General features: G+C 37.7%; 1 protein-coding gene across 1 annotated transcript in view; it reads right to left on the bottom strand.

The window, feature by feature from the left end:
- The window catches only part of DOK6 (docking protein 6), a 419,479-nt gene that overhangs the window by 123,217 nt on the left and 269,109 nt on the right, over window positions 1-27,153 (bottom strand). The window contains exon 5 of the mRNA XM_004279999.3: window positions 22,820-23,009. Within this exon, the coding sequence (XP_004280047.1) occupies window positions 22,820-23,009 (190 nt within the window). The remainder of the gene's footprint in view (window positions 1-22,819; window positions 23,010-27,153) is intronic.

Here is a 27,153-nt window from a genome sequence, read left to right on the forward strand (position 1 = left end):
TATTCCCTGTCAACCAACTGTGAGCATGTTGGGGATGGGCCAATCCAAAGGGTCAGACTGTCAAGAGATTTTACTGAATGTCAAATTTTACCCCAATCAAGAGGTACAGACAAGGCAGGAAAAGGACTGGGCCATCGAGAGCAGCTCCTCAGGACCTTCCTTCTGCTGCCGACGTGCACTATCTTCCTCAGATTATGTGAGTTCTCTAAGTGACGTATGCGACAGGCACACCGGGCAGGGAGTCAGGAAATGCATATTTTTATTTTATATCCCAAATATTTAGTTTAGGTGGCATTCTCTAGGGAGCACTGCCTTATAAGTCCACCACAGGACTGTTGACCACAGGCAGTCTTAAACCAGGAGCATCCTGCTAAGGGCATTCTGTACATAGGGAATCTGTTCCCAGCAATATCCTTAATCTATTTACCAGAAGGTCACTCAGCATGTTTACAAGACTATACACTAGACCACTTGCTTTCCTTCTGTCCCCTGGACATTTCTTTAGTGTTACTCAGGAGAAAAATGTATCACAGACGAGGAGCTTTAACTCTTTTCTCCACAGTGGAATACACTGTTGAACTTATAATTTTTTAGAATCATTTTGCTTGGAGTACTGATGAAGTTTAGGGCCAAGATGGGCAATTTAATTCCTATGTGATCCAAGCAGCAACGATTCTTGGTGAGGAACCAGGACACCAGTGCAGGCCACCATCTTGGGAGTGAGTTTTATTAATTCCATTTGGAAAGGAGGGGGTATGGAAAAGGTAGATATGTTTACACAAATCCAGCACCCTTACTGGTGAAATAAGTCAACAGATACAAGAGTGATCAGGTATAGATCCAGGTTTTTGTGGGGCCCAAAGCTTATAGAATTTTGGAAGTCATTTTACTGTAATAAGAAGAGTAGAAAAATACTGTACATCTACAAAGTGATGAAAATCATTCATCACATATGCAAATAGGTTGCAAGGCCCCTGTTATTAGAGAGGGGTCCTGGAGACATAGATCACAGGCATCTCAGTAAATCTGCCTGTAGGAGAATATGATATTTATGCCAAAAGAACTGCATTCAATAATTATGAAGCTCTGGAAAACACATAAAATAAGTAGAAGAAATATGCCATAAAAGATTTTTAGTTAGAAGTAAAGCAGAAATAAAAATTTACAAAAAAATGTAGAGGGGGAAAAGAAACTATAAACATCTGTACAGGGTCGACTGCAGGCTACTAGTTATTAAACGTCTTATCATATGTCTGCAGGCCATTCTACCCCCGACAGCATTAGTTTTCCAATGTTATCGTGTTATAATGAGAGAAATAAACATTTTCTGACTTCTTAGCTGCCTGTACACTTCTAAGTCTTTCCTTCCTTGACTCACCAAGATATATTTATGAATTTTAGATCTTATTAAATTATAGTCATAGCAAGCACTCTTCATCATGCTTTCCCCAAACCAGGTTAGTCATTCTAGGGATAGATTGTGAGCTGGGTATACTGTATATCCCTTCAAAGAGTAGGGACTCAGTGACCATTTATGGACGAGTAACTGACACATTTTAGTTTCGATAACCTGGCGTGCAAAGTATTTCTAAATTTCTCGATTACAGTTTTAATTTCAAGGCGAATTTGGTGTGTTTTGAAAACACTATTCTTTAACATGTTTTCAATTTGTATAATTGAATCAGGAAAAAAAAACCCAGTGCTATACTTAGCACTTCATTTATTGTGAATTTCTGGTGAAGTGAGCTTCCTATGCACATTTATGGCAAGGTAATTGGCATGCTCAAAGACTTTGGTAGAATATATATATATTCTATATGTATATAGTATCCACAAAGGATTAAAAGTCAAGAAAGCTTTGTTCCCCAGTATTTCTGACATGAACTGATATTCTATCTTCTTTTCTACTTGACTCAGCATAACCTTTACAAAATAGGATGAAATTAATTGATATCTGGCAATATTGATGAGCGATTAAAACACATCAAGTAATGAATGGGAAAGTAAACATGTGAAGCCTTAAGGAGTACTTGGACAAACATCAAATGAAAATGGATTATTCAGAATTTCAAGGAGCAAATATATTTTCATATTAAAAACAGTGTAACAACAGTATATTTTGCATATCCAATAACTGTAATTCAAATAGTGTTTTTCAAAAGAAATGACTCAGAGGATACACAAGCTCATTGGTTAGTTTTTAACAAATATGAAAAATAAAATTCTCATGATAGTGCAATCTTCTAATGTTTAAAAAGGTAACAGATATTCAAATCAAATCATTCTTTTATCTGTGATTTAAAGATCACTATTTACATACAGTTGTTAAAAATAATTTAGTTCATAGATCGTTTACTAAAATTTATGTCCAAATGTAATGAATTCTCTATGTGTTAATTTCCTGCTAATTCTACTTGTAAATTAAAAATATCTATTTGGAAATAGACTTGAAGGAAATCAGATCATAAACTCAGGGACTCCATTCATTTATTTTTTTGCTCCTCTTAAATGATACCAATTTGAGTTGTCTTATTGAGATACTGTAATTTATAACAAGAAATACATATTTAGTCTTAGTTCCTGGCACAGAGCTCCTAAACACCTTGGCATTTTAGGAGAAAATCTAGATGACCTTGGGTATGATGAGGGCATTTTAAATACAATACCAAAGTCATGACACATGAAAGAAATAATTGATAAGCTGGACTTCATTAAAATTAAAGCCTTCTGCTCTGAAAAAGACAACGTCAGGAGAATGAGGAGACGAGCCACGGACTGGGAGATCATATTTGCAAAAGCTACATCTGATAAAGGACAGTTACCTAAAATATAGAAGAACTCTTAAAACTCAACAATATGAAAACAAACAACCCAGTTAAGATGGCAAATAGGCATATGGAAAGATGCTCCACATCACATATCACCAGGGAAACGCCAATTAAAACAACAATGAGATACCACTGCACACCTGTTGGAATGGTCAAAATTCGGAACACTGACAACACCAAACACTGGAGATGTGGAGCAAGAGGAACTCCCAATCATTGCTGGCAGGAATGCTGAACGGTGCAGCCATTTTGGAAGATAGTTTGGTGATTTCTTACAAAACTAAGCATACTCTTAGCACACAAGCCAGCAGTCACACTCCTTGATATTTACCCAAAGGATGTGAAGACTTATATCCACAAAACAACCTGCATATGAATGCTTATAGCAGCTTTATTCATAATTGCCAAAACCTGGAATCTAACAAGATGTCCTTTAGTAGGTGAATGGATAAATAAACTTGGTACACCCAGACAATGGAATATTATTTAGCACTAAAAAAAATGAACTACCAAGCCATGAGAAAACACAGAAGAACCTTAAATTGCACACTACTAAGTGAAAGAAGCCACTCTGAAAAGACTACACACTGGTATATTTCCAACGATACGACATTCTGGAAAAGGCAAAACTACAGAGACAGTAAGAAGATCAATGTTGTAATTAGAGATTAAGGGTGGGGAGGGATGAATAGGCTGAACACAGAGCATTTTTAGGGCAGTGAAACATCTCTGGATGACACCACAATGATGGGTGCATGTATATTTGTCCAAACCCATAGAATGTACAATACTAAGAGTGAACCATAATGTAAACTCTGGATTTGGGGTGATCATGGTGTGCCGGTGCAGATGCATTAATTGCAACAAATGCACCCCTCTGGTGGGGCAGTTGATAATGGGGTAGTCTGTGCACGTGTGTGTTCAGGTGATATATATGAAATCTCTGTACCTTTGCTGTAGGTTTGCTGTGAACCTAAAACTGCTGTAAAAATATCTTTAATAAAACGGTAATATTGTAAATTTTATGTTATGTATACTGTACCACAATATAAACTAACTGAGAAAAAAAGAAAGTGAATTTTTTTTCTGAAAGTTTTTTATTCTTCTTAAAGTTAGTAGACTTAAATTTCAATTTAGGGCCTTGTGGCTTCACATATAAATTGATGTTACACACTCTTCTGCTTCAGGGATTTTTAGGAGGTCTATTTCACATGAAAGTTTAAGTAGTTCTAGGAGGGAAGCTTGGAGAAAGTTTGACATTTTGGAGGCACTGGATCAGGATTTGTCAGGTAGAAAGGAGACAAGGAAAGCAAAACAGAAGCCAAAGTAGATAATATTTATTAAAAAGAAGGAAGAGAAAGGAGCAAAAGGGGAGGGGTGAAGAGGAGTTGGCAGGAGGGGGGAAGGGGGCGTCTGGAGAGTAGAGGAAGGGGGAGGGGGAAGGAAGAAGGGGGAGGGGGAAGGAAGAAGGGGGAGGGGGAAGGAAGAAGGGGGAGGGGGAAGGAAGAAGGGGGAGGGGGAAGGAAGAAGGGGGAGGGGAGAGATGCATAAGAAATCTCTCACACCACGGGAAGTGTAATTAGGAAAGGATGACACAGGAACGTGTTTCATTCCTGCCAAAATCGCCCTCACTTTAGGAAACAGGAATATGTTTTGACCATATCTGGAGACTAATACACTTGTTATTTAAGTCACAGACACCTTAGACACAAAAGAAATGAAAAATAATACTATTCCCTCACCTTTAACTTTTTCCTGATTTATGATGCTGCTTCATTCTCAGATTTTGTTATAATAGGATCCTTCATTCCTATTAAGTGAAGAAAATACTGGACAGTTGGAAATAATTTCTGAGGTTCTGTTCTCACGGCTCTGCCTCATACAGTAGCATAGTTGTTGGTATTACCTATGCTGTCTCATTAGAGTAGAAATAGCCTAAGAGACTTACTTATTTTTTCCTGCTTAACCTGAGTGATTAAGAGAATCTTAGAACTGGTGCTGGGCTTCGGGGTCTTGCACATGACACTGCCCAGTTCCTCTGGGGCTGGCAGTCTCCCTCACTCGTGTGTCCTGTCACTCATTTCACAGACTTCTATGGCAGATACCAGGCAGGCTGCTAGAAAAACATCTCTAAAGGACTCTTAGGGCAGCGTGGAGTCTGACGAGGTGTGTAGGGCTTTGCAATCAGTGTGTTCAGTGCTATAGTGTAGAGGTTCTGTATACGTCATTATAGGAGCATCTAAGTTAAGGAAGGTTGAACGGTTGTGTGTGTGTATGCATGAGATGTGAGGGGTGGGGTAGGGGGAGGACTATTCCAGGTAGACAAGACGGCATGGACAGATGTAAGTAAGTAAGAAGGATCCTAGCGAGTATAAAATGACGGGAACCAAGGATGTGTGCTGGAGGGAGGGGGACACTTCAGAAATGTTCAGATATTTGGGGAGCCTGGGAACATTATAAGTAGGAGCACAGTAGAGGCAGGCTGCAGCACCTCGAAGAACCCTCACAATCCCCACGTACAGCCACTCCGAGTGCAGAAGAGGGACAATGGCAGACGTGGGTGTCTGACGTGGGCAAGTACAGGAACCTAAGCGCCGCCCGGCTCACCTGTGGGGTGCAGAGAGGGCCTGAGCCCCACTGAAGATCTGAAGGGCAGAAGCCTGGGAGAGTTTGGAAGTAGCACTGGGTGATGAGCCAGGAGCAGAGGAAAATGGATGAGGCCACAGATTCGGCTGGCGGTTGCGAGAACTCTACTTTGGTGTTAACTGGCCATCTTACTCTACTTCTGTGGTAGGTTTACTCACCCAAACAACCATATTATACCTTCTCTTGCATCAAATATTGAATACTTTTTCCCTCTAGCCTCATGGTCAGTTACCCTGCTTCGTATTTCACCAAGAAAACAGAAACTATCAGAAGACAACTTCCACATGCCTCTATCGTGAGCCCCAAACGCCTGCCTCCATTTATATCATCCTCCATTACACCTTCCTGTTTAAAATACATACATACATACATATATATATATATATATATATATATATATTTACTGTAGCTGCTCACTTGTTCACTAGATCCCATTTCCTCTCATCAACTCAAGGACATTGATTAGTGACGTTTCCCTCCTTCTTCTGCTTTATCATTTTTTCCCTCTGTATAGTATGACTCCTGTCTTCATGCAAATGTTTTTTAATATAGCTCATCTTCAAAAAAAAAGTTTATCTTCACATTCTTTTCCAGCTACTTCTCTATTTCTGTTATCTTCACAATAAAATTTCTTGAGTCATCGTCCTTGCGGATTCTGATTTCTCTCCTCTCACTCTTGAACTCACTCCAGTCTTTTGCCCCCATGACTCCACTGAAACAGCTCTTTTCAAGGCCATCGGTGGCCTCTGATTTGCAAAATCAGCATGTTGCTTCTCAAGCTTCATCTTACTCATCTTCTCTGTAGTACTTAATATGGTTAATATTATCTACCACTTGAAGCATTTTTGCCCAGGAGTAAGTAATGGATGTTTGTATCTTCTCTTCCCATAAGTGAGGCATTCAGGTATATAACTTAAAAGGAATCTACTTGCTGGTGACTCTTCCCTGATATCCAGATACGTATACGCAGCCACCTCCTGAAATTCCCCTTGGTTGTCCACGAGATATCTCAAACTCACCCTGTCAGAAAACAAACTGGATTTTCAACCCAATCTTTCACCCTTTCAGTATTCTACATTACAGTAAATGGCATCTATATTTTTCTGGTTGCTTGGTCCAATTCTCAAAGTCAATGGTTAATTCATATGGTTTTTTTTCACATTCCACATCTATTCAGACTCTAAATTTGATAGTTTATCCTCTTCTCCCCTGGTAAACTTTGGTCCATCATCACTTGTCTGGATATTGCAACAGGATCCTAACTGTTCTCCTTGCTTTCATCATTACTTCCCTACAGTCTGGTCTCCATACAACATCTGGAGTAAATCTCTTTTATAATATAACGGAGGCTGCATCTTGCTGATCTAAGTATCCCAATGGCTTCTGAATCCAATCAAAGTAAAACCTAAAGTCCTCAATAAGCCTCAGAGGATGCTACTTAGTCGGGCCCAAAGCATCTGTCTGGTGTCATCTCCTAAACCTTCCACACTCACTCTGCTCTGGCCACGTTTTCTACTCTTTAAATATAAAGCGCAGTACTGTCCCTGGCTGGGTCTTTGGGCTTGATACTCCCTCTTCCAAGGGTGTTATTTCTCAAATAACCACCTACAAAGCTTCTTCTTCACTTCCTTTAGGTATCTACTGGAATATCACCTTAAATAAGATGTCTTGTTTGACCAACTCTATCAAATAGCATCCATCCCCATCATGCCTATACCTTTACTATGTTATGTTTTTTCTCCATAACACTCATCAACACCTGATGTATTATTTATGTTTATCTTAATGTGCTTACTTTGTTATTGTCCTGCCTCAACAACCTATAAGCATCATGAAGGCAGAGACCTTTGTTCTCTGAGTCATCCAAGCACCTAAACAATGCCTGGCATATAATATGAACACAATAACTACCATATTTTGTCAAATATAAAACACCAAGGATGATAAGAGTCACCCAATTTTATGTATCACAGTTATGTTCTTATACAAAGTTTTTTTTAATCTCTTAAAAATGTATGTATTATAAGACTCAGGCTCACTTGTCATAGATTATTATATGTTACTTTTATATATGCATAAAAAATAAGTAAAATAAGTTAACAAAGGAATTTCTAAAACGTTTGCACATACAGAGTCCAACCCTTCTGAATCAATCCAGAATTACCAATGTCCTTTGTTTTTCTTTTTTCACAAAATATTATTTCATTTGCCATCAGGAGTGTTAGTGGTACACAGTTCTTTATTAAAGAGTATGCTGCTTTTGACTTTAAACTTTTCTTCTAAACCACTGACACCCATTCTACAAGTTTTATGGTGAACACTTTATCTACAAGAAGGTGTTCACAATAAGTTTTGTTTTTCTCAAATGGTCCTAAAATGTTTCTTGAGTGAAACACTGAAGAGTTGACATTAAACTGAAATATAATTAAACTCAAGAAGTGAAGCACTAACATTACATGTAGCTTCTATTGAAGGGATGAAAACATTGGCATCAATGACCAAGGCTGTGTGCCTGCAGGTAACGGCAACTACATTGCTAGCACCACCTGGCGGCCACCATCGAATGATGCCATTCAATGTAAATGCTAATAGTAACAACATAGATCTCAATTCCAGACATGTGAAAATATGTGCATCTTTTGAATGAATCAATCAGTCATTAATAAACAAATGATTCAAATGTTCTAAAAAAGCCAGCCTGGATTAGTCTCCTGTGAGATGTAAGTCTCATTGGTGGAGGTGGAGACCTGCCACATCCAAGGAGGAGATCAAACCAGAACTTCCATCTCTTTCCATTGATTCTCATCCTCTCGATTCCAGCAATCGTTCCTTGATTTAATGACTATTACTAAAGTTTAGGAACTTTTTGAAGGAGAAGTAAAAAACCTAAAAGGAAGGCCAAAACTGTCATTGGAATCCCTATAGACCAATTAATGAAAAGCAATTCACATTAAAGTATGTATGGGTTCAATAAAAATGTACTGAACCTTAAAGTTAATGGAGCAAAAATTAAGATCAGAGCCTCCATTTCTTGATAAGAATGGTTTCCTAAGTCATTTAATGAATGTTTTATCCTAGGGGAAAAAATTAGTCCCAGTGTTGTAGTAGCAAGAGATTTACCAAATTAGGCACACACACAAAAGACACTAAGTTCCTCAAAGGCTTTGTCTTAGTATTAATTCTCTGGAAGTAAAGGAAAAGTTTACACAGACATAGGATTTTTTAACATCACATATATCCGTGATGCAAATTTTTCAAGGAAGAGGCCTTTCTTATTCCCTATACTATGTAATTGAAACTCAATGGAACATGATAATTTAAATCTTTTTGTGACATTGAAAATCCCATTAATTATGAGATACTTTCAATCATTTGTCAAATACCATGACGTTTTAGAGAAAGAGAGATGACTAAATAATCCCTGTCTTTAATGCGCTCATAGGGTACTTGGAGAGACAGATGGACCAATGGTTATGATATAAAGTAGGAATTGTAATAAAAGAGATTTAGTGAGTAGGTACTGAAATCACAAAAAGGTTATGGATTAGGAAAATTAGTTCACTTATGCTGTGTAATTAAAAAAATAAGAAAGGTCACTTCGAACCTCAATGGCTTAACACAACAAATGTTTATTTCTCACTCAAGCTATGTCTGATACGTGTCTGGGCAAATCACCAGGGCAAACTGGATTCAGAAACCCAGGCTCCTGCAACTTTGTGGCTAAGACATTTCAGCAATAGACCACTTCAGTTGCACAGTGGCTGAAAGTGTTGGAAAATTCTTCAACAGGCATGCTCTAGACTAATTGTACACCCCCCCTCCCCAGTTTATATACTGAAGCCTCGAACCCCAATATGACTATATTTGCAGAAAGGGTCTTTCTGAGGTAATTAAGGTTAAATGAGGCATAAGAACGGGGCTCTGATCCAATAGGATTGGTGTCCTCATAACAAGAGACACAGGAAACTTGCTTCCTCTCACTCCCTTTCCACCATGTGAGGGTACAGTGAGAATGTGGCTGTCTGCAAGCCAAGAAGAGAGCCCTCACAAGGAGCCACTCACCAGCACCTTGATCTTGGACTTCTCAGCCTCCAGAACTGCAAGAAATAAATTTATGTTGTTTAAGTCTCCCATTCTATGGTATTTTGTTACGACAGCCCAAGTTGACTAACACAAGACATTCAAATACTCTGGCACAGAGGCAATGCACATTAGCCCCTTGTCCAGAACTGTGTCTCACGGGGCCCACCTAATTGCAAGGGGAAGGGTAAATACAGGGGAGTCGGTGGACTGCTTGGTAAGCACGACTGTCTCTGCCACAATCATCACTTCTGGTCAGCAAAGATCCCTTTCCTCTCTTTTTCCTACACACTCAACCCTTCCCTAAAGGAGACAAACTGAAAAGCAATTCATCCAGCCCTTGATTCCAGCTCCAGGTCCAGAATCTGCAGGTGATATGCAACAGTATCTAAATCAGTTCCCGATGTGACTTCTCTTGATTCCAAAAGAATGATCTAAAAGGAATTTTTCTGCTTTTCCCCACCTAATGAACAGTGGTTCAAGAGGGTCAGGAAGCCCAGCACTGCAGACACTCCCCTTTAAGCAGAGGGAATAGGAGACATGCGGAAGGCGGGACTGGCCCTGGTCATTCTGAAATGCTGCTTACCAGGTAACCTGAGGTTCCTTACCCTAACTAAGGGTTAACAGTGATCCTTGACCCTCATTCTGTACCCACCATTTTGGATTTTTTTTTTAAGACGTACTTCTCAGATTTGCTATAATATTTTGTTTCCTCTTCCCCAAACCTCTCTCTTTTGGTTTAAAGGTGCTACCTTGACTTTGTCAAGTTCTGTAGGAGCACCACTCAATCAGTCCTTTACCCTCGGTCATCTTTTATAATTAAAAGATTATCCTAGGCACCATACTCTTAAGCTGCCCTTTACCTCGAACGCCTTTATCGAGAGGTTTTAGCAATAAATGTGGAGACTATACTCTTATTCTGTTCTTTTTCTTGAGGCTGTTTTAACTTATTTTTGTCACTTAAAAGACTTTCTTAATTTTATCTCCTTACTCTTTGGTGACTCAACATACGTATCTTTTCCAATTTTTCAGGGGTTTGATTTTTTTCAAATCCCTTTCATTTTTGCTTGCAAGTTCTCAAGTTTTCCCTGAGATCCTTTCCTTGTAGTCTCTTGCGAGCCAACAAACATTTTGTTTTCTAACTTCTTCCCCTAGATGTTGTTAGGAAATACAGTTAAAAGCAAAATCTTCTTCCAATTTAGAAATCCTCTCCACAAAAGTAATAAAGAAAATACTCTTGATATCTTATTCATATTAAACCAGAATGTGATGCACATCACAGGCAATCTGCTAAGAGACTGCAAAGAAAAAGACATCTCGCCCTTTTCATAGTCGCAAGCAGATATAACCCACTATGTACATGTTCTCAAGATAAACAGTAACTGGTCTCAAGTAAGAGGATGTGACAGCAGCATTTGCCACAGAGTTCATCCTAGATTCACCTGGTAACTAGAGTGACCACCTTGATTAGCTACTTGGTTTTATCTAGAGGAAAAACAAACTTCTCACACCTTTATGACAGGAGGTAGTTTTGCAATCTGGAGCCAAGCACCACTGATGTTAGGCTCCTACTCTCCCACAGAAACTGGGGGTGAGGGGCACTCTCTCCTTTCATGTTTAAGAAGTGGTTCCTGAGTCCCCGAGAGAGAGAGAGAAGGGCACTCCTGGTTCTTAAAGCTGACAAAAGACCTATTTCACTTTCAGAAGGATTTATATGCATTTCAGATAGAAGAAAGTACTTACAATTGTACATTTTCTAAAGTAAGTTCGTTCAAAGAAAAAGGGAGGGAAGAGCAATCTTTCTGCCCATTTTCAACAGAGAATGAAGTCTCTTAATTTTAATTTGTATTTGGTCTTACAATCCAGAAGCTCATTACACATGCAGTTGGCCTGGAAAGTTATCACACATTTCACCCAGAGGCAAGAGCTCTGTCAGCATCTCATCAACTGCATGACATCTCTTCTCCAGCTGCCACATCCCTCTCCTTTATCCCCGGCACAATCGTGATTTCAGTGCCACAGATCTTAGGGCTATTTATTTATTTATTACTGCAGCTGGCGCTCTTCCTGCTATCAATTTCTATCAGGATCAAACAGACTTATCCCTAAATAACAAACAAAGTGTCAGTGGTTTAATGCAGCAGGAATTTCTCATTCATACTAGTCCACTTTGGTTCTGGGCATCTATCCTGGGCAACCAGGACAACATTGGCATAAGAAATAAGTGCATTAGCTTAAACACAGATCACTTCTGTTCATAACCCTTTGTTGGGAGCTAGTCAGATGGCGCCCCAGACTGCCCTGGGTGTTGGGAAATGTAGGGGAGCAGGAGATACTTGGAGAGCAGTACTGTTTGGGCAAAAGGCCATTGAATCCAATTTTAGGGACTTAGGAGTTTTCCCGAAGGTGACGATCTGCTACTGGAATCATAAAAGATGAGTTGGAATGATTTGAGCTAAAGTGGGAGGACAGTGGGAGATGGCAGGACGCTCAGGATGGATGGACGGCACGGGCAAAGCTTAGGTGACCTTCATTACGTGTTATTTGATGCTGGAGTTTAGAGCAGTAAGCAGGACATAAGCAGAGAGTTTGTTGAAAAGGCAAATAAAGCACAGAACCAGGAGTGTTTTATAGGCCATGCCGAGAAAACTTAGTCTTTATGTTACAGGCAGCAGGGAGGTGCTTTTAATGCATGAAAGTACACATAGATTTAAATTTTAGATATTATCTATCTAGTGACGTTGTGGGCTACCTTTAACCAGGTGAATAATTTCAAATAAACAGAGTAGCAGATGTCTTGGTCCATTTGGGGCTGCTTTAACAAAATATCACAGACTGGGTGGTTTATAAACAACAAAAATTTATTCCTCACCGTTCTGGAGGCTGGGATGTCTAAGACCATGGAGCTGGCAGGTGTGGTGTCTGGTGAGAGGTTACTGAATCATAGACACGCTCTTTTCACCTGTTCTCACATGGTGGAAGGGAGAAGGAAGCTCTGTCCAGCCATGTTTTGACTATTTTTTAAAAAAATTCAGGTACAGTTGATATACACTAACAATAAGTTTCAGGTGTACAACAACACAACGATTCACAATTTTTAAAGGTTATATTCCATTCATAGTTACTATAAAATACTGTCTATATTCCCTGTTTTGTACTATATATCCTTGTGGCTTATTTATTTTATACACAGTAGTTTGTAACTTTTAATCTCCTACCCCATCTTGCCCCTCCCCTTGCCCTCTCCCCACTGGTAGTCACTAGTTTGTTCTCTATATCTGTGAGTCTGTTTCTTTTTTGTTATATTCACTAGCTTGTTTTATTTTTTAGGTTCCACATATAAGTGATATCATACAATATTTGTCTTTCCCTGTCTGACATATTTCACTTAGCATAATACCCTCCAAGTCCATCCATGTTGTTGCAAATGGCAAAATTTCATTCTTTTTTGTGGTTGAGTAATATTCCATTGTATATATATACCACATCTTCTTTATCCAATTATCTGTTGATGGGCACCTAGGTTCCTTCCATATGTCGGCAATTGTAAATATGCTGCTATGAACATTAGGGTGCACATATCTTTTCAAATGAATGTTTTTGGGTTTTTTTTGAATACCCAGGAGTGGAATTGCTGGGTCATATGGTAGTTCTATTTTTAGGTTTTTGAGAAACCTCCATACTGTTTTCCACAGTGGTTGCACCAATTTACATTCCCACTGAGTATAAGGGTTCCTTTTCTTCACATCCTTGCCAGCATTTGTTAGTTGTGGTCTTTTTGATGATAGTCATTATGACAGGTGTGAAGTGATATCTCATTGTGGCTTTAATTTGCATTTCTCTAATGATTAATGATGTTGATCATCTTTTCATGTGCCTGTTGGCCATCTGTATGTCTTCTTTGGAAAAATGTTGATTCAGGTCTTCTGCCCATTTTTAAAAAATCGTGTTGTTTGTTTTTTTGATGTTGAGTTGTATGAGTTGCTTATTATTTTGGATATTAACCCCTTATCAGTCATATCATTTGCAAATATTTTCTTCCATTCAGTAGGTTGTCCTTTTGTTTTGTTGATGGTTTCCTCTGCTGTGCAAAAGCTTTTACGTTTACCTGTAATTAGGTCCCATTTGTTTATTTTTGCTTTTATTTCCCTGGCTTTAGGACACTGATCCAAAAAAATATATTGCTACAATTTATGTCAAACAGTGCTCCACCTATGTTTTCTTCTAGGAGTTTTATGGTTTCTGGGCTTACATTTAGGTCTTTAATCCATTTTGAGTTTATTTTTGTATATGACATTAGAGACCATTCTAATTTCATTCTTTTACATGTAGCTGTTCAGTTTTCCCGGCACCACTTATTGAAAAGAGTGTCTTTTCTCAATTGTATATTTTTGCCTCCTTTGTCATAGATTAAATGACCATAGGTGTGTTGCTTTATTTCTGGGCTGTCTATTCTGTTCCAATAATCTATGTAACTATTTTTGTGCCAGTACCATACTGTTTTGATTACTGTAGCTATGTAGTATAATCTGAAGTCAGGGAGCATGATTCCTCCAGTTCTAGTCTTCTTTCTCAAGATTGTGTTGGCTATTTGGGGTTTTGTATTTCCATACAAATTTTAAAATTATTTGTCCTATTTCTGTGAAAAATGCCCTTGGTGTTTTGATAAGGATTCCATTGAATCTGTAGATTGCCTTGGGTACTATGGTCATTTTAACTATATTAATTCTTCCAATCCATGAACATGGTATATGTTTCCATCTGTTTCTGTTGTCTTCAATTTCTTTCATCAGTGTCTCATAGTTTTCCAAGTGTAGGTCTTTTAACCCCTTATGCAGATTTACTCGTAGATATTTTATTATTTTTGATGTGACTGTATGTTGGGCCACTTTCATAAGCTGTGTGCCTGTAACAGCAAGAGCTTTGAAAGCTATCAGATGTAACACATTTACAAAAGATGATTAAATTCCTCAAACACCTATTTCACATGCCCAACACTGTACACGGCAATACTGGTAATCAAAAAGGATCCTTTGCTTTGAAGAAATAAACATTCTTCTATGAAAAAAGCTAAAACACCAGGACATGATTTTATAGTATCAGCCCAGAGTGTAATTAAAAAATAGAGACTGTATTTTAACAAACGTGCTGAATATAGATATACAAAGGGACTCCTTCTGGGGAAGTGGTCACCTACAGAGGAGATGCACATATCACTGTTAATTGCAGTTTCTTAGACTGGCTTATGAAAGCTTTAAGAGGAATTTTCCAAGTGAGTTAATGTGCCACTCCAGACCAGTCTTATGACTTCGGGTTCATTTATTTTAATGCTGGTGATAACCACAGGCATCAGCCTCAGGACACTGCGAGGCTAGAAATCCACCAGTGAGCACAAGCATTGAGTGCTGAAATGATTATTTTTAATTAAATAGCCATAACCTAAAAAAATTCCCATACAAATGAAAATATTTTAGTCCTTAATTAGTCAAATGAGTAAACCTACCACTCACTCAAAAGACAGTGAATTCATCAGTATCTTTACCTGTTACAGGCACACAGCATATTATATACACGTGGTCATGCTAGTAATTCGTGAGTGCATTTCAGCTAAAGCTGTATTTCACTAAACTTAAAAAATTCAGAATTATCTTTTTTTTAGCAACTGTAGAAGAGTACAGACAAATAATACTTTACATGTTGTGAAGGAAATTGAAATTGTGTCAACATCAGCTGTTTCAAAACATTTTTCTTTCATATTTCTTTAGTTTTTTATTTGCTTAGATTTTTACCATCTTATTATAGCTTATTGACCATCTGACTTTAAAAAAAACTATAACTTTATTAAATAATTTCAATTTTCATAAATAAAAGATAAGAGGAGATTTTAAAAAGGGGGAAAAAACTAGTATTTTTTGAGCACTGAATACATTCCAAACCTTGCCTAATTCTCAGACATCACAAAAGGCTACAAAGTAATATTTCAGTCCTTGTGGTCACAAATAAAGGGTATAAGATACAAGAATGAAAGCCAATTTGGCCAAATACATAGAAGAACAAGTATTTTAACCCAAATCTAATAGTGCTGCAAAAACACATGTTCTTCCATCTTCATAGAGCTTTGCTGATGTGTCTCATGTTTCATGGCACAGTCAAAGGAAATATCTGTGTGCCGCATGTCCGTTGTTTCCAGCCACAGTTACAGTTGGTCCTTCAAATCCATCCTCCAGGATGCAGAACCCAGTGGATACAGAGAGCCAACTGTACTACACCATTTTATATGAGGAACTTGAGCATCCTTGGATTTTGTTATGCACAGGGGGTCCTGGAACCAAGCCCCCACAAATACCGATGGACAACTGTACTAACAGATGATAGAAATTTATCATACTGTTACAAGGTAGTAGATTATAGGGAACAATAGGTGTGTAAAATTTAGAACAAAAATATATTCCAACACTTCCACATACAAGATTTATTTTTTCCAGCTTTACTGAGGTATAAGAACAATAGAAGTTGTATACATTTAAGTTATTCAACATAACTTTTTTTTATTAAGACCATTTTCTAGTGTAGTTTTTAGTTTCACAGCAAAATTAAGGGGAAAGTACAGAGATTTGACAACTACCTTCCCCTACACGTGAACAGCCTCCTCCATTATCAACATCTCCCACCAGAGTGGTACATTTGTTTTACTTAATAAACCTACACTGACATCGTAATCACCCAAAGTCCAGAGTTTACATTATGATTCACTCTTGGTGTTGTACATCCTATGCGTTTGGACAAATGTATAAAGATGTGTATCCATCATTATGGTATCATCCAGAGTATTTTCACTGGCCTAAAAATTTTCTGTGCTCTATTTATCCTCTACCATCCCTGAACCCCTTGGCAACTACTGATCTTTTACTGTCTCCAGTGTTGCTTTTTCAGAATGTCATATAGTTAGAATCATAAGGTGTGTAGCTTTTTCAGATTAGCTTCTTTCACTTAGCAGTATGCAACTTAAGGTTCCTCCACATCTTTTCATGACTTGATAGTTCATTTCTTCTTAGGGCTGAATAGTATTCTATTATTTGTATGCAACACAGTTTATTCATTCACCTTCTGAAGGACATCTTGGTTGATCCCAAGCTCTGACAATTATGAGTAAACCTGCTATAACCATTCATGTGTAGGTTTCTGTGTGGACATAAGTTTTCAACTTCTTTGGGTAAATATCAAGGAGCCTGATTGCTATATTGTATGGTAGGAATATGTTTAGTTTCATAAGAAACCACCAAATTGTCCTCCAAAGTGGCTACACCAGTTTGCATTCCTATGAGCAAGGAATGAAAAGTCCTTTTATTCCACATTCTCTCCAGCATTTGCTGTTGCCAGTGTTCCAGATTTTGGCCATTCTAGCAGGTGTATAGTGGTATCTAATTGTTATTTTAATTTACATTCCCCTGATGATATATGGTGTACTTATTTGCCATCTGTATATCTTCTTTGATGAGTTCCTTGTGAAAGTCTTTGGCTCATTTTTTAATTGGGTTTTTGCTTTCTTACTGTTGAGTTTTAAGAGTCTTTGTAATTTTGGATAAAGTCCTTTATCATATGTATCTTTTTCAAATATGATCTCCCAGCCTGTGGCTTGTCTTCTCATTGAGAAGTCTTTTGCAGAGCAGAAGTTTTTAATTTTAATGAAGTCCAGCTTATCAGTTAATTCCTTAATGGATCATGACTTTGGTGTTGTATCTAAAATGTCATCACTATACGCAGGGTCATGTAGGTTTTCTCCTATGTTATATTCTAGGAGTTTTATGGTCTTGCATTTTACATTTAGGTCTGTGATCCATTCTGAGTTAATTTTTGTCAAGGGTGTAAGGTCTGTGTCTAGAATTATTTTTAGCATGTGAATGTCCAGTTTTTCCAGCACTAGTTGTTGAAGAAGCTAGCTTTTCTCCATTGTATTACCTTTGCTCCTTTGTCATAGTTGACTTTACTTATGGGGCCTATTTCTGGGCTCTCTATTCTGATCCACTGGCCTATTTGTGTGTTCTTCACTAATACTACACTGCCTCCATGACAGTAGATTTATAGTTATGTCTTGAAGTCCAGTAGTATCAGTCTTTTCACTTAGTTCTTTTCCTTCAATATTGTGTGGTCTATCTTAACTGTGTTTAAGATTAGTGATATTAAATACATTTATAATATTGTGAAACCATCATCACTGTCCATCCCCATAACTCTTTTCATTTTGTAAAACTGAAACTCTATACTCATTCAACAATAATTGTCCATGCCCTTTCCTCCTAGCTCCTGGCAATCATCATTCTACTTTCTGTCTCTATGATTTTGACCACTTTAAGTACCTCATGTAAGTCGAATCATACTGTACTTAACTCTTTGTGGCTGGCTTATTTCACTTCGCATAGTGTCCTCAAGGTTCATCGATGTTACAGCATGTGTCAGAATTTCCTTCCTTTTTATGGCTGCGTAATAATCTTCATTGTATGTATATATCACATTTTAAAAATCCATTTATCCATTGATGGACACTTGAGTTGCTTTCATGTTTTAGCTCTTGTGAATAATGCTTCTATGAACATTAGTGTACAAATATCTTTTTGAGACCCTACTTTCAATTCTTTTGGGTGTATGCCCGTAAGTGGAATTGTTGGATCATATATGGTAACACTATTTTTAATTTTTTGAGGAACTGCCATACTGTTTTCCACAGGGGCTCTACAGTTTTACATACCCACCAACAGTGCACAATGGTTCCAATTCCTCCACACCCTCACCAACACTTATTACTATTATTATTTTGATAGTAGCCCTCTTAATGGGTGTGAGTGGCATCTCATCACAGTTTTGATTTGCATTTCCCTAAAAATTAGTGATGCTGAGCATTGTTTCATATGCTACTGACTATTTGTATATCTTCTCTGGAGAAATGTCTACTTAAGTCCTTTGCTTATTTTTTAATTAGATTGTTTTTTGTTGTTATTAATTTTTAGAAGTTCTCTCTATATTCTGGACATTAACCGCTTATCAAATATATGACTTGTAAATATTTTCTCCCAATTCGTGAGTTGCCTCTTTACTCTGCTGATATTGTCTTTTGATGTACAAAAAGACATATGATAATTACTGTGATAATTGATCAATCATATGTCTTCTTCGGTGAAGTTTCTGCTTGAATCTTTTCCCTATTTTTAAAATTGGGTTGTAGTTTTTCTTATTTTTGAGTTGGAAGTTCTATATATGTTTTGGATACAAGTGCACTGTCAAATATGTGACTTCCAAATATTTTCTCTGGATCAGTGTCTTGCTTTTCATTCTCTTAAAAGTGTTTTTGCAGAGGCAAGTTCTTAATTTTGCTACAGTCAAATTATCTTTTTTGGGGGGGAGTAATCATGCTTTGGTATCGCATTTAAAAACTGTCTGCCTTACCTTTTATTTTAACTAACTGGTCATACATTAGAGAAGGAAGGATTTATCTCTGTGTTACTGATCAAAAAAGGTTTAAGGATAGAATGAGCCTCACTATGACACCACGAAATCCTTGATTATAGCACATAGAGCATTTGCTTCCATTAACCATCTTCCTATGGGAACCCTATTGTTTTATATTTCCAATTGTTAAAAATCTGTAACCAGATTTTCCCCAGGCTTCTCAATAAGGATAATATTATCAAAGTTAGTAAGACATATGTTTTAAGCACTGATTGTGTTATATTAAACATTGTGCTGAATAGGGAGGTTATGTTTTGAACAATCATTTTATAAAAAAGGATTCGGGGCTCGCTTGAATTTTGTTATGCAGGCATTTGAGCTCATCCTTAGTTTTGCTTACAACATTTATGAGGTTATGTGAAGTGAAAAAGCCACATCAGCAGTTAAAAAAGTGGTTTTGTATCTCACAGGATAAAATTGCACATAATCACGAATCCTATGACTTCCTCTGCAGGTTTGCATATCTTTTTTGATTTTTTGATTAAATAATCTTGCATGACACATTGGTGGTTTTCACTCTTAAAATACAAACTTAAAATCTTTATGGTAAAAGAGCAATTCCTGAGACTTCCCTGGTGGCTCAGTGGTTAAGAATCCACCTGCCAATGCAGGGGACACGAGTTCGATCCCTGGTCCAGGAAGATCCCACATGCCGTGGAGCAACTAAGCCTGTGCACCACAACTACTGAGCCTGAGCTCTGGAGCCCGCGAGTCACAATTACTGAGCCTGCATGCCACAACTACTGAAGCCCACGAGCCTAGAGCCCATGCTCCGCAACAAGAGAAGCCACTGCAATGAGAAGCCTGTGCACCGCAACGAAGAGCAGCCCCCACTCGCCACAACTAGAGAAAGCCCGCGCAGCAACGAAGACCCAACGCGGCCATAAATAAATAAATAAATAAATTTATTTATTTTAAAAAAAAGAGCAATTCCTCTGAGCAGGCAGGGGGCCATGACTTCACCTCCCCAGGCTGCGCCCCTTTGAGGACAGCTCCCAGTGAACGCTTCCCGGTCCCCGCTCTCTTTCTGTCCTCACATGTATGGGGTATGAGTGTGAGGATGTATGAGGTAGGCTCCTCCAGAAAGAATGACCTTGCTCCACTTTTACTGTTTATTCTTATCTTTTATCGGTACAGTAGAATTTAAAGTGCATTTTGGAAAAAGCCTGTCGGTCGAAAAAGGACTATTTTGGCATCCAATTTTATTACATTCCAGTACATGCGGTAGTATGAATAAATGGCTACAGACTGCTTCCAAACGATGTGCCTTGTGCAAAGAGCTAGTAACATAAAACGCAGAAAACGTCATTCTTCAGCTCAAGGTTCACTAGGATGACAGGCCGGGCCTTACCTGCCAACTTTTCCTTTAAATTGTCACTTGTCATCACTCATGCCATTCCCCTCCCCGCTTCTCCCAGTCCTGACCTAGGGAACACAGCGTCCTGCTTTCATTTCTCTGGATCACACATGGACAAAACCTTCTGCCCTTGGCTACCTTTAATCAGAGTGAGATCCTCTGGAATTTACAAACTAGACACACAGAATAATGATCAATAGCCCAAATATTAAAGGGCAAAGGACACCCAAATTTCAAAGAAGGAAAAACATAGAAATGAACACAAGGACACACCTCCAAACATAAAGAAACAAAGGAGAAAAGAAAAAAAAATAACAAGATATCCAAGTCCTCTATCAAAATAGAAACATCCTAAATCATCATTTTAATGCTATGGTTATGGGGTCAAGAAGAGCACTCCCTTGGCACCCTTAGAGGGTGTGTGAATTGATTTTACTTCCCTTGAAAGCAATTTGCTATATTGTGAAGAACCTTGAAAATGTTCACAGCTTTTGACCCAGTAATTCTTGAAAAAGGCTCTGCTAAGAAAATGATCAGATATTTGCACATCTATTCGCAGATGTTCGGTCAGTGTGGCTTTATTTATACTAGTTCATTCTGGAAACACCCTAATATTAAATTAATGATAGTACAGCCATATGTTCAGATACCATATGACCACAAAAATCTTGATTTTAAAGGACTCAGAGATTACTTCTCAATATAATGTTAAGTGAAAATATGCTGATTTTAAAATATATTGGAAAGAAGTAAACCAAAATATTAAAAGCCATTTTCTCAAGATGGAGAAATTATGAGTGATTTTAAGCTTTTCTTTCCAATTACTCCCTCAAAAGTTTGGGTTAACTTTTTAATCAGACGATATAAAGTATTAAAAAACAGAGATTTACAAGAAAAATGTAAAAAGTGCAAAGCCTGCTCAGGTTGTGAAAACATACTTCTGACTTTACTGTGCCTACCTAGGAATAAAGGCCTGGCTGTATCTCACAGCTTCAAGACCCCCTCTCCAGAAAGACCCCCTCTCCAGAAAACGCTTGGGGCTCTCTCCCCTTCCTTGGCCCCATTCCTTCCAGAGGAAGTGTTTTGTTGTAAAAGTAACAAATGCTCACTGTCAAACCTCAAACAGTGGGAAAGTATATAAAATAAGAATAGTAAATCCCCTCCAACTTTCTTTCCCCACTTTTTCTTTTCACATTAAAAACACTGGGGGATAATTTGCATATAACGATGCACACCAATATTTATACACAGTTCCATGGCTCTTGACAAAAGTCAGGATACAGGGCATTTTCACCACCCCCAAAGTTCCTCTGTGTTTCCTGGAGTCCATTCTCTCCCTATCCCCAATCCTAGGCAACCATTCATTTGCTTTCTGTCACTGTAAATTAGTTTTGTCTGTTGTAGAATTTCCTACCGATGGAATTACACATAATGCTTACAACATTGCTTTTGAGATTCATCCAAGTTGTGCGTCGTGGGTAGGTAATATTCTGTTGTATAACTATTATAATTTATCTATCTAGTCACATAGTGACTTCACTGTAATTACCTTATAAGGCCACAGATTCATTTCTAGAATGTGATAAATCATGTCCCCAAGTGTGAATACATTAAACATCTCTTATAGAGAATCCCTAAACCTAAGTCTTATCTTGGATGTGTGACAACAATATCACAAAGGGGTCAGAGCATAATAACGTTGATTCAGTTGGTTGAAGCTCACGTCTAAACCCGTACCTGTGAATAATGATTGTGAAGCAAGCACATTTTAGACATTCATTTTAGACATTTATGGATTCTAACCATGTGCTGTGATCAAGAAACCAATGTATTTGTCTTGACATACTACATTTAAAATCTGAATTACACATTTCATAAACTATGGATTTGCCAACTTTTTTTTTCAGTCATTCTGAATTAATAACACTTAATTAATGTTATTAACATAAACATCTGGGTAAATGAATATTGCATTAACTTGTCTCAAACCTAAAAGGTAGTATTTAAGCAATTTTATATAAAACTCCTTTCAAAATATTTTCCTTTAAAAAACCCCCACAATTATAATGCTGGCAAGGACATGTTGAATTTTATGGAGATCCTATTGCACCAAAAATATAGGAGGATGAACCCCAAATATAATCTTGTAATAATTTCACAAAGATCTTGTACGATAAAGATAATTATGAAACTGGTTTGATGCCAGAGTGAGAGACGGGAATTATTTTGAATGGGGTACTTAACCTGCCATAGAGTTAACACAATTTTATTCAGATTATCAGTAAGAATGTGAAGAAATTATTGATATGTATTTGGTGCTCTCTACCCTTCATGGAAATGAAACGGCCAGCCTGGGCACGGCGGGACAGAACCTTTGCCTGTGGCTTCTGTGCTCAAAGCTTACCTTCCTGACTCAAACGTGAACCATGTTGAGTCCCGCCCGTATCTCCTCAGTGAGCTGAGAGGCCACATGACCAGCTTGACCTTGGCATTGTGGATATCCCAGAGATAGATATTCTCATGAGTGATCTGCATTGTGCATTCGCCATAAATGTCCAGGTTTGGTGTAGGCATAAGATACACGTTGAATCGCTCTGCAAAGAAACAAGGAATGGAGAAAATGAAGCCAAAAGAGGTGTAACTTTTTATGGCAGCACTGTATGAATTTGTATACCTACCTACAGCCTTCAGAAAGTGTTACTGTGTCCCTTGGTGACATCGATATATACTGTGAAACACTACCTTTTCCTATTGTATGGGAAAAGGAGTTAGAGTATTCTTAATCATTAATCCATTCACTCATTCTTCAACTTTTTGTTGCATGCATTCTCTATGGTGGGGATTAAATGGTTAAATTGTACGGTGGGAACATAAGGGCAGAAAACTAATTGGAGTCTGCCCAAATGCCGTAACTGTCCGCTTCTTCACATAGTCTTAAGTGGATGTCATAGAAATAATTTCTGCGAGGAATGTCTTCTTTAACTTACACAAAAACGTACTCAATTTTACCTTTGAGGCGTGAAGTATTTAATGCCCACTCAGACTGACTCTCAAAGCACAGAGTATTCACGGTCACATTCAGCTTGTGATAATTGCAGATATTCATTACTGCCTTCGGCAGAACTTCAGACATTGTTTTGGTACGCAAAATAAAAGCACATGACTGTTTCATTCCTGGATAGTTTGAAATTGAAAATCTGATTATTAGGCAATGATTCCAAACCTTGCTTTACAACTTTTCATGTATCTCAAAGGTTACCGCAAAATCCTGCAGCCCCTGATCCCCATTAAAATGCATTAGATGCACTTTATTTTGAAAAATAAGGTTAGTTGGTAAGTTCCAGGAAGTAAAGAACTTGGTATGACCAACGAAGTGTCCTACAAAGTATCCTTAGTTCCTAGCACCATATTCTTGGTTTATAGTAAATGATCAATAAATATTAGTTAATTGTATGAATGAAATAAATATATCCCACAATGAATATGGGCTGCAAGAATTGAGGAATTACAAAAAAATAATGAGTCGTGATAACAAAAAGTTTAAGAATTACTGGTAGATACATTTTTGTGAGTTTGAATTTAATTGTGAATAGTTCTTTAAAGGCAGTGCTGTTGCATGAATTATTTTGAGAGGCATAATGGTGCAGCTGCAGTTTGTAAAGGATTGAGATGTTTAGAAATGTGCTATCATCCATCATGATGCTACAATCTTAAACACTGTATGTTTGCTGGTACTGAGCTGGAATTGTCTGTATAATAGAAAGAATCTTTTCAGTGGCAGGTATTTTGTAAAGCAAGGATTTTCTGATGCAAAATCAGTTATATTTAACTTAAGCACGACAGCTTGAAACTTAGTAACCATATGGTCAATATTGATGTTCAAGTGCCTAGATATTCTGGGACCAAAAATAATCTAATGATTCAATATTCTAGTTGTTGACCCATGAAAGTAATATGTATATAGATTTCACAATTATTTCCCAAAGAAAAGGCAAAATGAGATAAATTCTATAGCTGAAAAATGAAGAACATTGTCCCATTAATTATGTGCAATAAAAGGCTGTATCTATATCTACATAGACACGTACATATTCCATAAACCTTAAAATTCTTGTGTGCAAGTATCTACGTGCAGCATTAAATACATCCCTCACTTTCCCAGCACAGTTCCCTCTCCAATGGGATTACAAGTAAATCAAAAGGGTATGATCTAATATGAGAATAGAAACGAAACTTGGACCCAACAGAGTGACTCAGGGCTATAGTTAATGCCTGAAGAGCAATATTCTTTTCTTTGCTCAAGACACTTTTGATGAAGTTCAGCTTCTACATTTGGAACTAACCATGTGTCAGTGGCATCTGTTGTGCATAGGGAAAATATTGTCATTATAAAAGTGGAAAGTGAAACAGTCCTCTAAATTTTTTCCTTTCCATCAATCCCGGAGTCTGAAGAGAGCATCGGAAGACTCACTGCCAAAATGCCAAGAAATAACAACACTTTTTAAAAACTCCTGAAATAAATAAACATCATTAAACAATCTTACTGTTGCTTAAGACTGCACTGACCCTTGATATTCACACCCATTGTTTGTAACTGAAAAAACGGAGCATACAAAAAAATGGTCCTGACATGGAGTGTCCTTCAAACGGATGTTCCGTGAAAGGTTGTACATAATCTACAGAGTATTTCAGAGGACCCAGAAGAACCATAACGTTTTCACAGAAATGTTTGCGTGCTCTAATGTTAGCAGATAAAACCTAACAGTAATAAACACAGAAAAAGTACAGTCATCACAATGGCCATTGGAGAAAGCTGGAAAATAATTAATACGTGAATTTATTATGAGTCACATGACATAGGGCTCTACACACCAAAGTCTTTGAGGCGCATTTACGAACAAGTTCAAAGTGATGGGATAACTCCCCTAAGGAGTCCTTCCAGGGCCACCTCTAGACAGCACAAAGCAGGTGAACCTTACCTGCATCCCTTCCCTCTGGCCTGCCTTCTACTTTCCCACTTTATTTTTTTTAACCTGACTACTCAAGTAACCCCTTCTTGTTATGGTTTAGAATGTTCCTACCTTCTTTTTGATGCTGTTTCTTCTATCGTAAGAAAGGAATTACCTTAACAATTTTATTTTCAATTTTTCAATATTCAAAATTTATCTTCCTCTAAGGGCTAATTTCCAAGGATCTGAGATTCAATGAAAACGTAGGCTAATTAATCCAGCAGAAAACCAGGCACATAAAGATAAGGGCAGCACATCAAGTCATCTAGCAAATTACACTTCTTTGAATTCCATTTTAACGGAAGAAAGGTTTCTGCATTTGCTATGAAGAAATTATTTTATGCCCTTAGTAACATAAAACACATTGTTTTACTAAAACTTGTTATGTTTTCCATTGGGCCATTTCAATATGAAATAGTTAAAACTGGTTCCAGTAAAATGACTTTTAAAAATATTTACCTCTGTGAAATAATCCTATCAGGCAGGTTTTTTAAACCCATCTCTGATCATGTCACCTTTTTATTTAAGAAACTGCGTGTGGGTTTTACTGCCTAGAGTACTGGTTTTCAGGTTTCAGTGTGCATCAAAATTACCTGGAGGGCTTGCTTCAATACAGATGGCTGGCTTGCCTCCACCGTTATTGTTTCTAATACAGTAAGTCTACCCCAGGGCTGGCTAATTTACATTTCTACTTGTTCCCAGGAGATGTTAATGCTGCTGCTCTGGGGACCACACTTCGAGAAGTGTCGATTTGTGAAACTCATTTAAAAATATTGCCAAGGAAGTAGCAGCATCTGAGAAACCATGAGGAATGCTTTTGAAAAGTGATGCTATGTTCCAGTAGAGCAAATCAGCACATTTTATTCAAAATTGTTTTCTAATCTCTGCTCAAATCAATTAATTCTATCTCAATTGACTCACGACTGACTTGTCAAGAAAGAGTTCTTATGCCAATTGGAATAAAGAAGGGAGAGAGGCATAGAAAGAAAGGGGGTATATGAAAGATAGTTTACAATTCAGCAAGATATGTATATCCCAAGTATGTCCTTTTGAGATCATCAACAATAACAATAAAAACACTATAAAGAAGCACTGAACAGCAGAGTTCCAAGTAGCCAAAAGAATTAGAAAAGAAACTAGCTGTCTAAATAATGATAATAATATCCTGAAACATGAATAAAATATAAAGTCCTGAGAGGACTGGTGATTGTGTGAAGAAATAAATTTTTGAAAGGTTATGTAAAAAATATTAGTTTTAAATGTGTTCACACATATAAACTATAGAATTCTAGAGCGAAAAATCCCAAACACATTGCCCATAAAACTGTATTTTGGTAAAACTTAGGTTTGTATAATGGCTGATAGATATATGAGAAAACATAATTTTATTTTAAATGGCCAAAACAATAACAAGGTGAAATATTTATAAGATGAATTGTTCTGTCCAACAAAGATGCTTACTGTTGCTGAATCTGCAGTTGCACTTACCAGGGCAGTTTTACTCTAGGGCTGGATTAAGAGGTCCAAAGGAAGAGACCATGCTCCAAATGGCCTTGACACAGGGTTAAGGTCACAACCACAAGAACAGTCTCGAGGGGGCTACAAAACAAGGTTTGGTCAAATTGAATTGGACAAGATCTGGCGAGAAAGGGTAGCTACACTCAGGAGAAATGGTCCTGGAAAAGGGACAGTGAGACCCCAGGTGATATGTGGGAGACCCTGAGAAGGA

This window comes from Orcinus orca, chromosome 15 (assembly GCF_937001465.1).
Source record: "Orcinus orca chromosome 15, mOrcOrc1.1, whole genome shotgun sequence".
NCBI lineage: Eukaryota > Metazoa > Chordata > Mammalia > Artiodactyla > Delphinidae > Orcinus > Orcinus orca.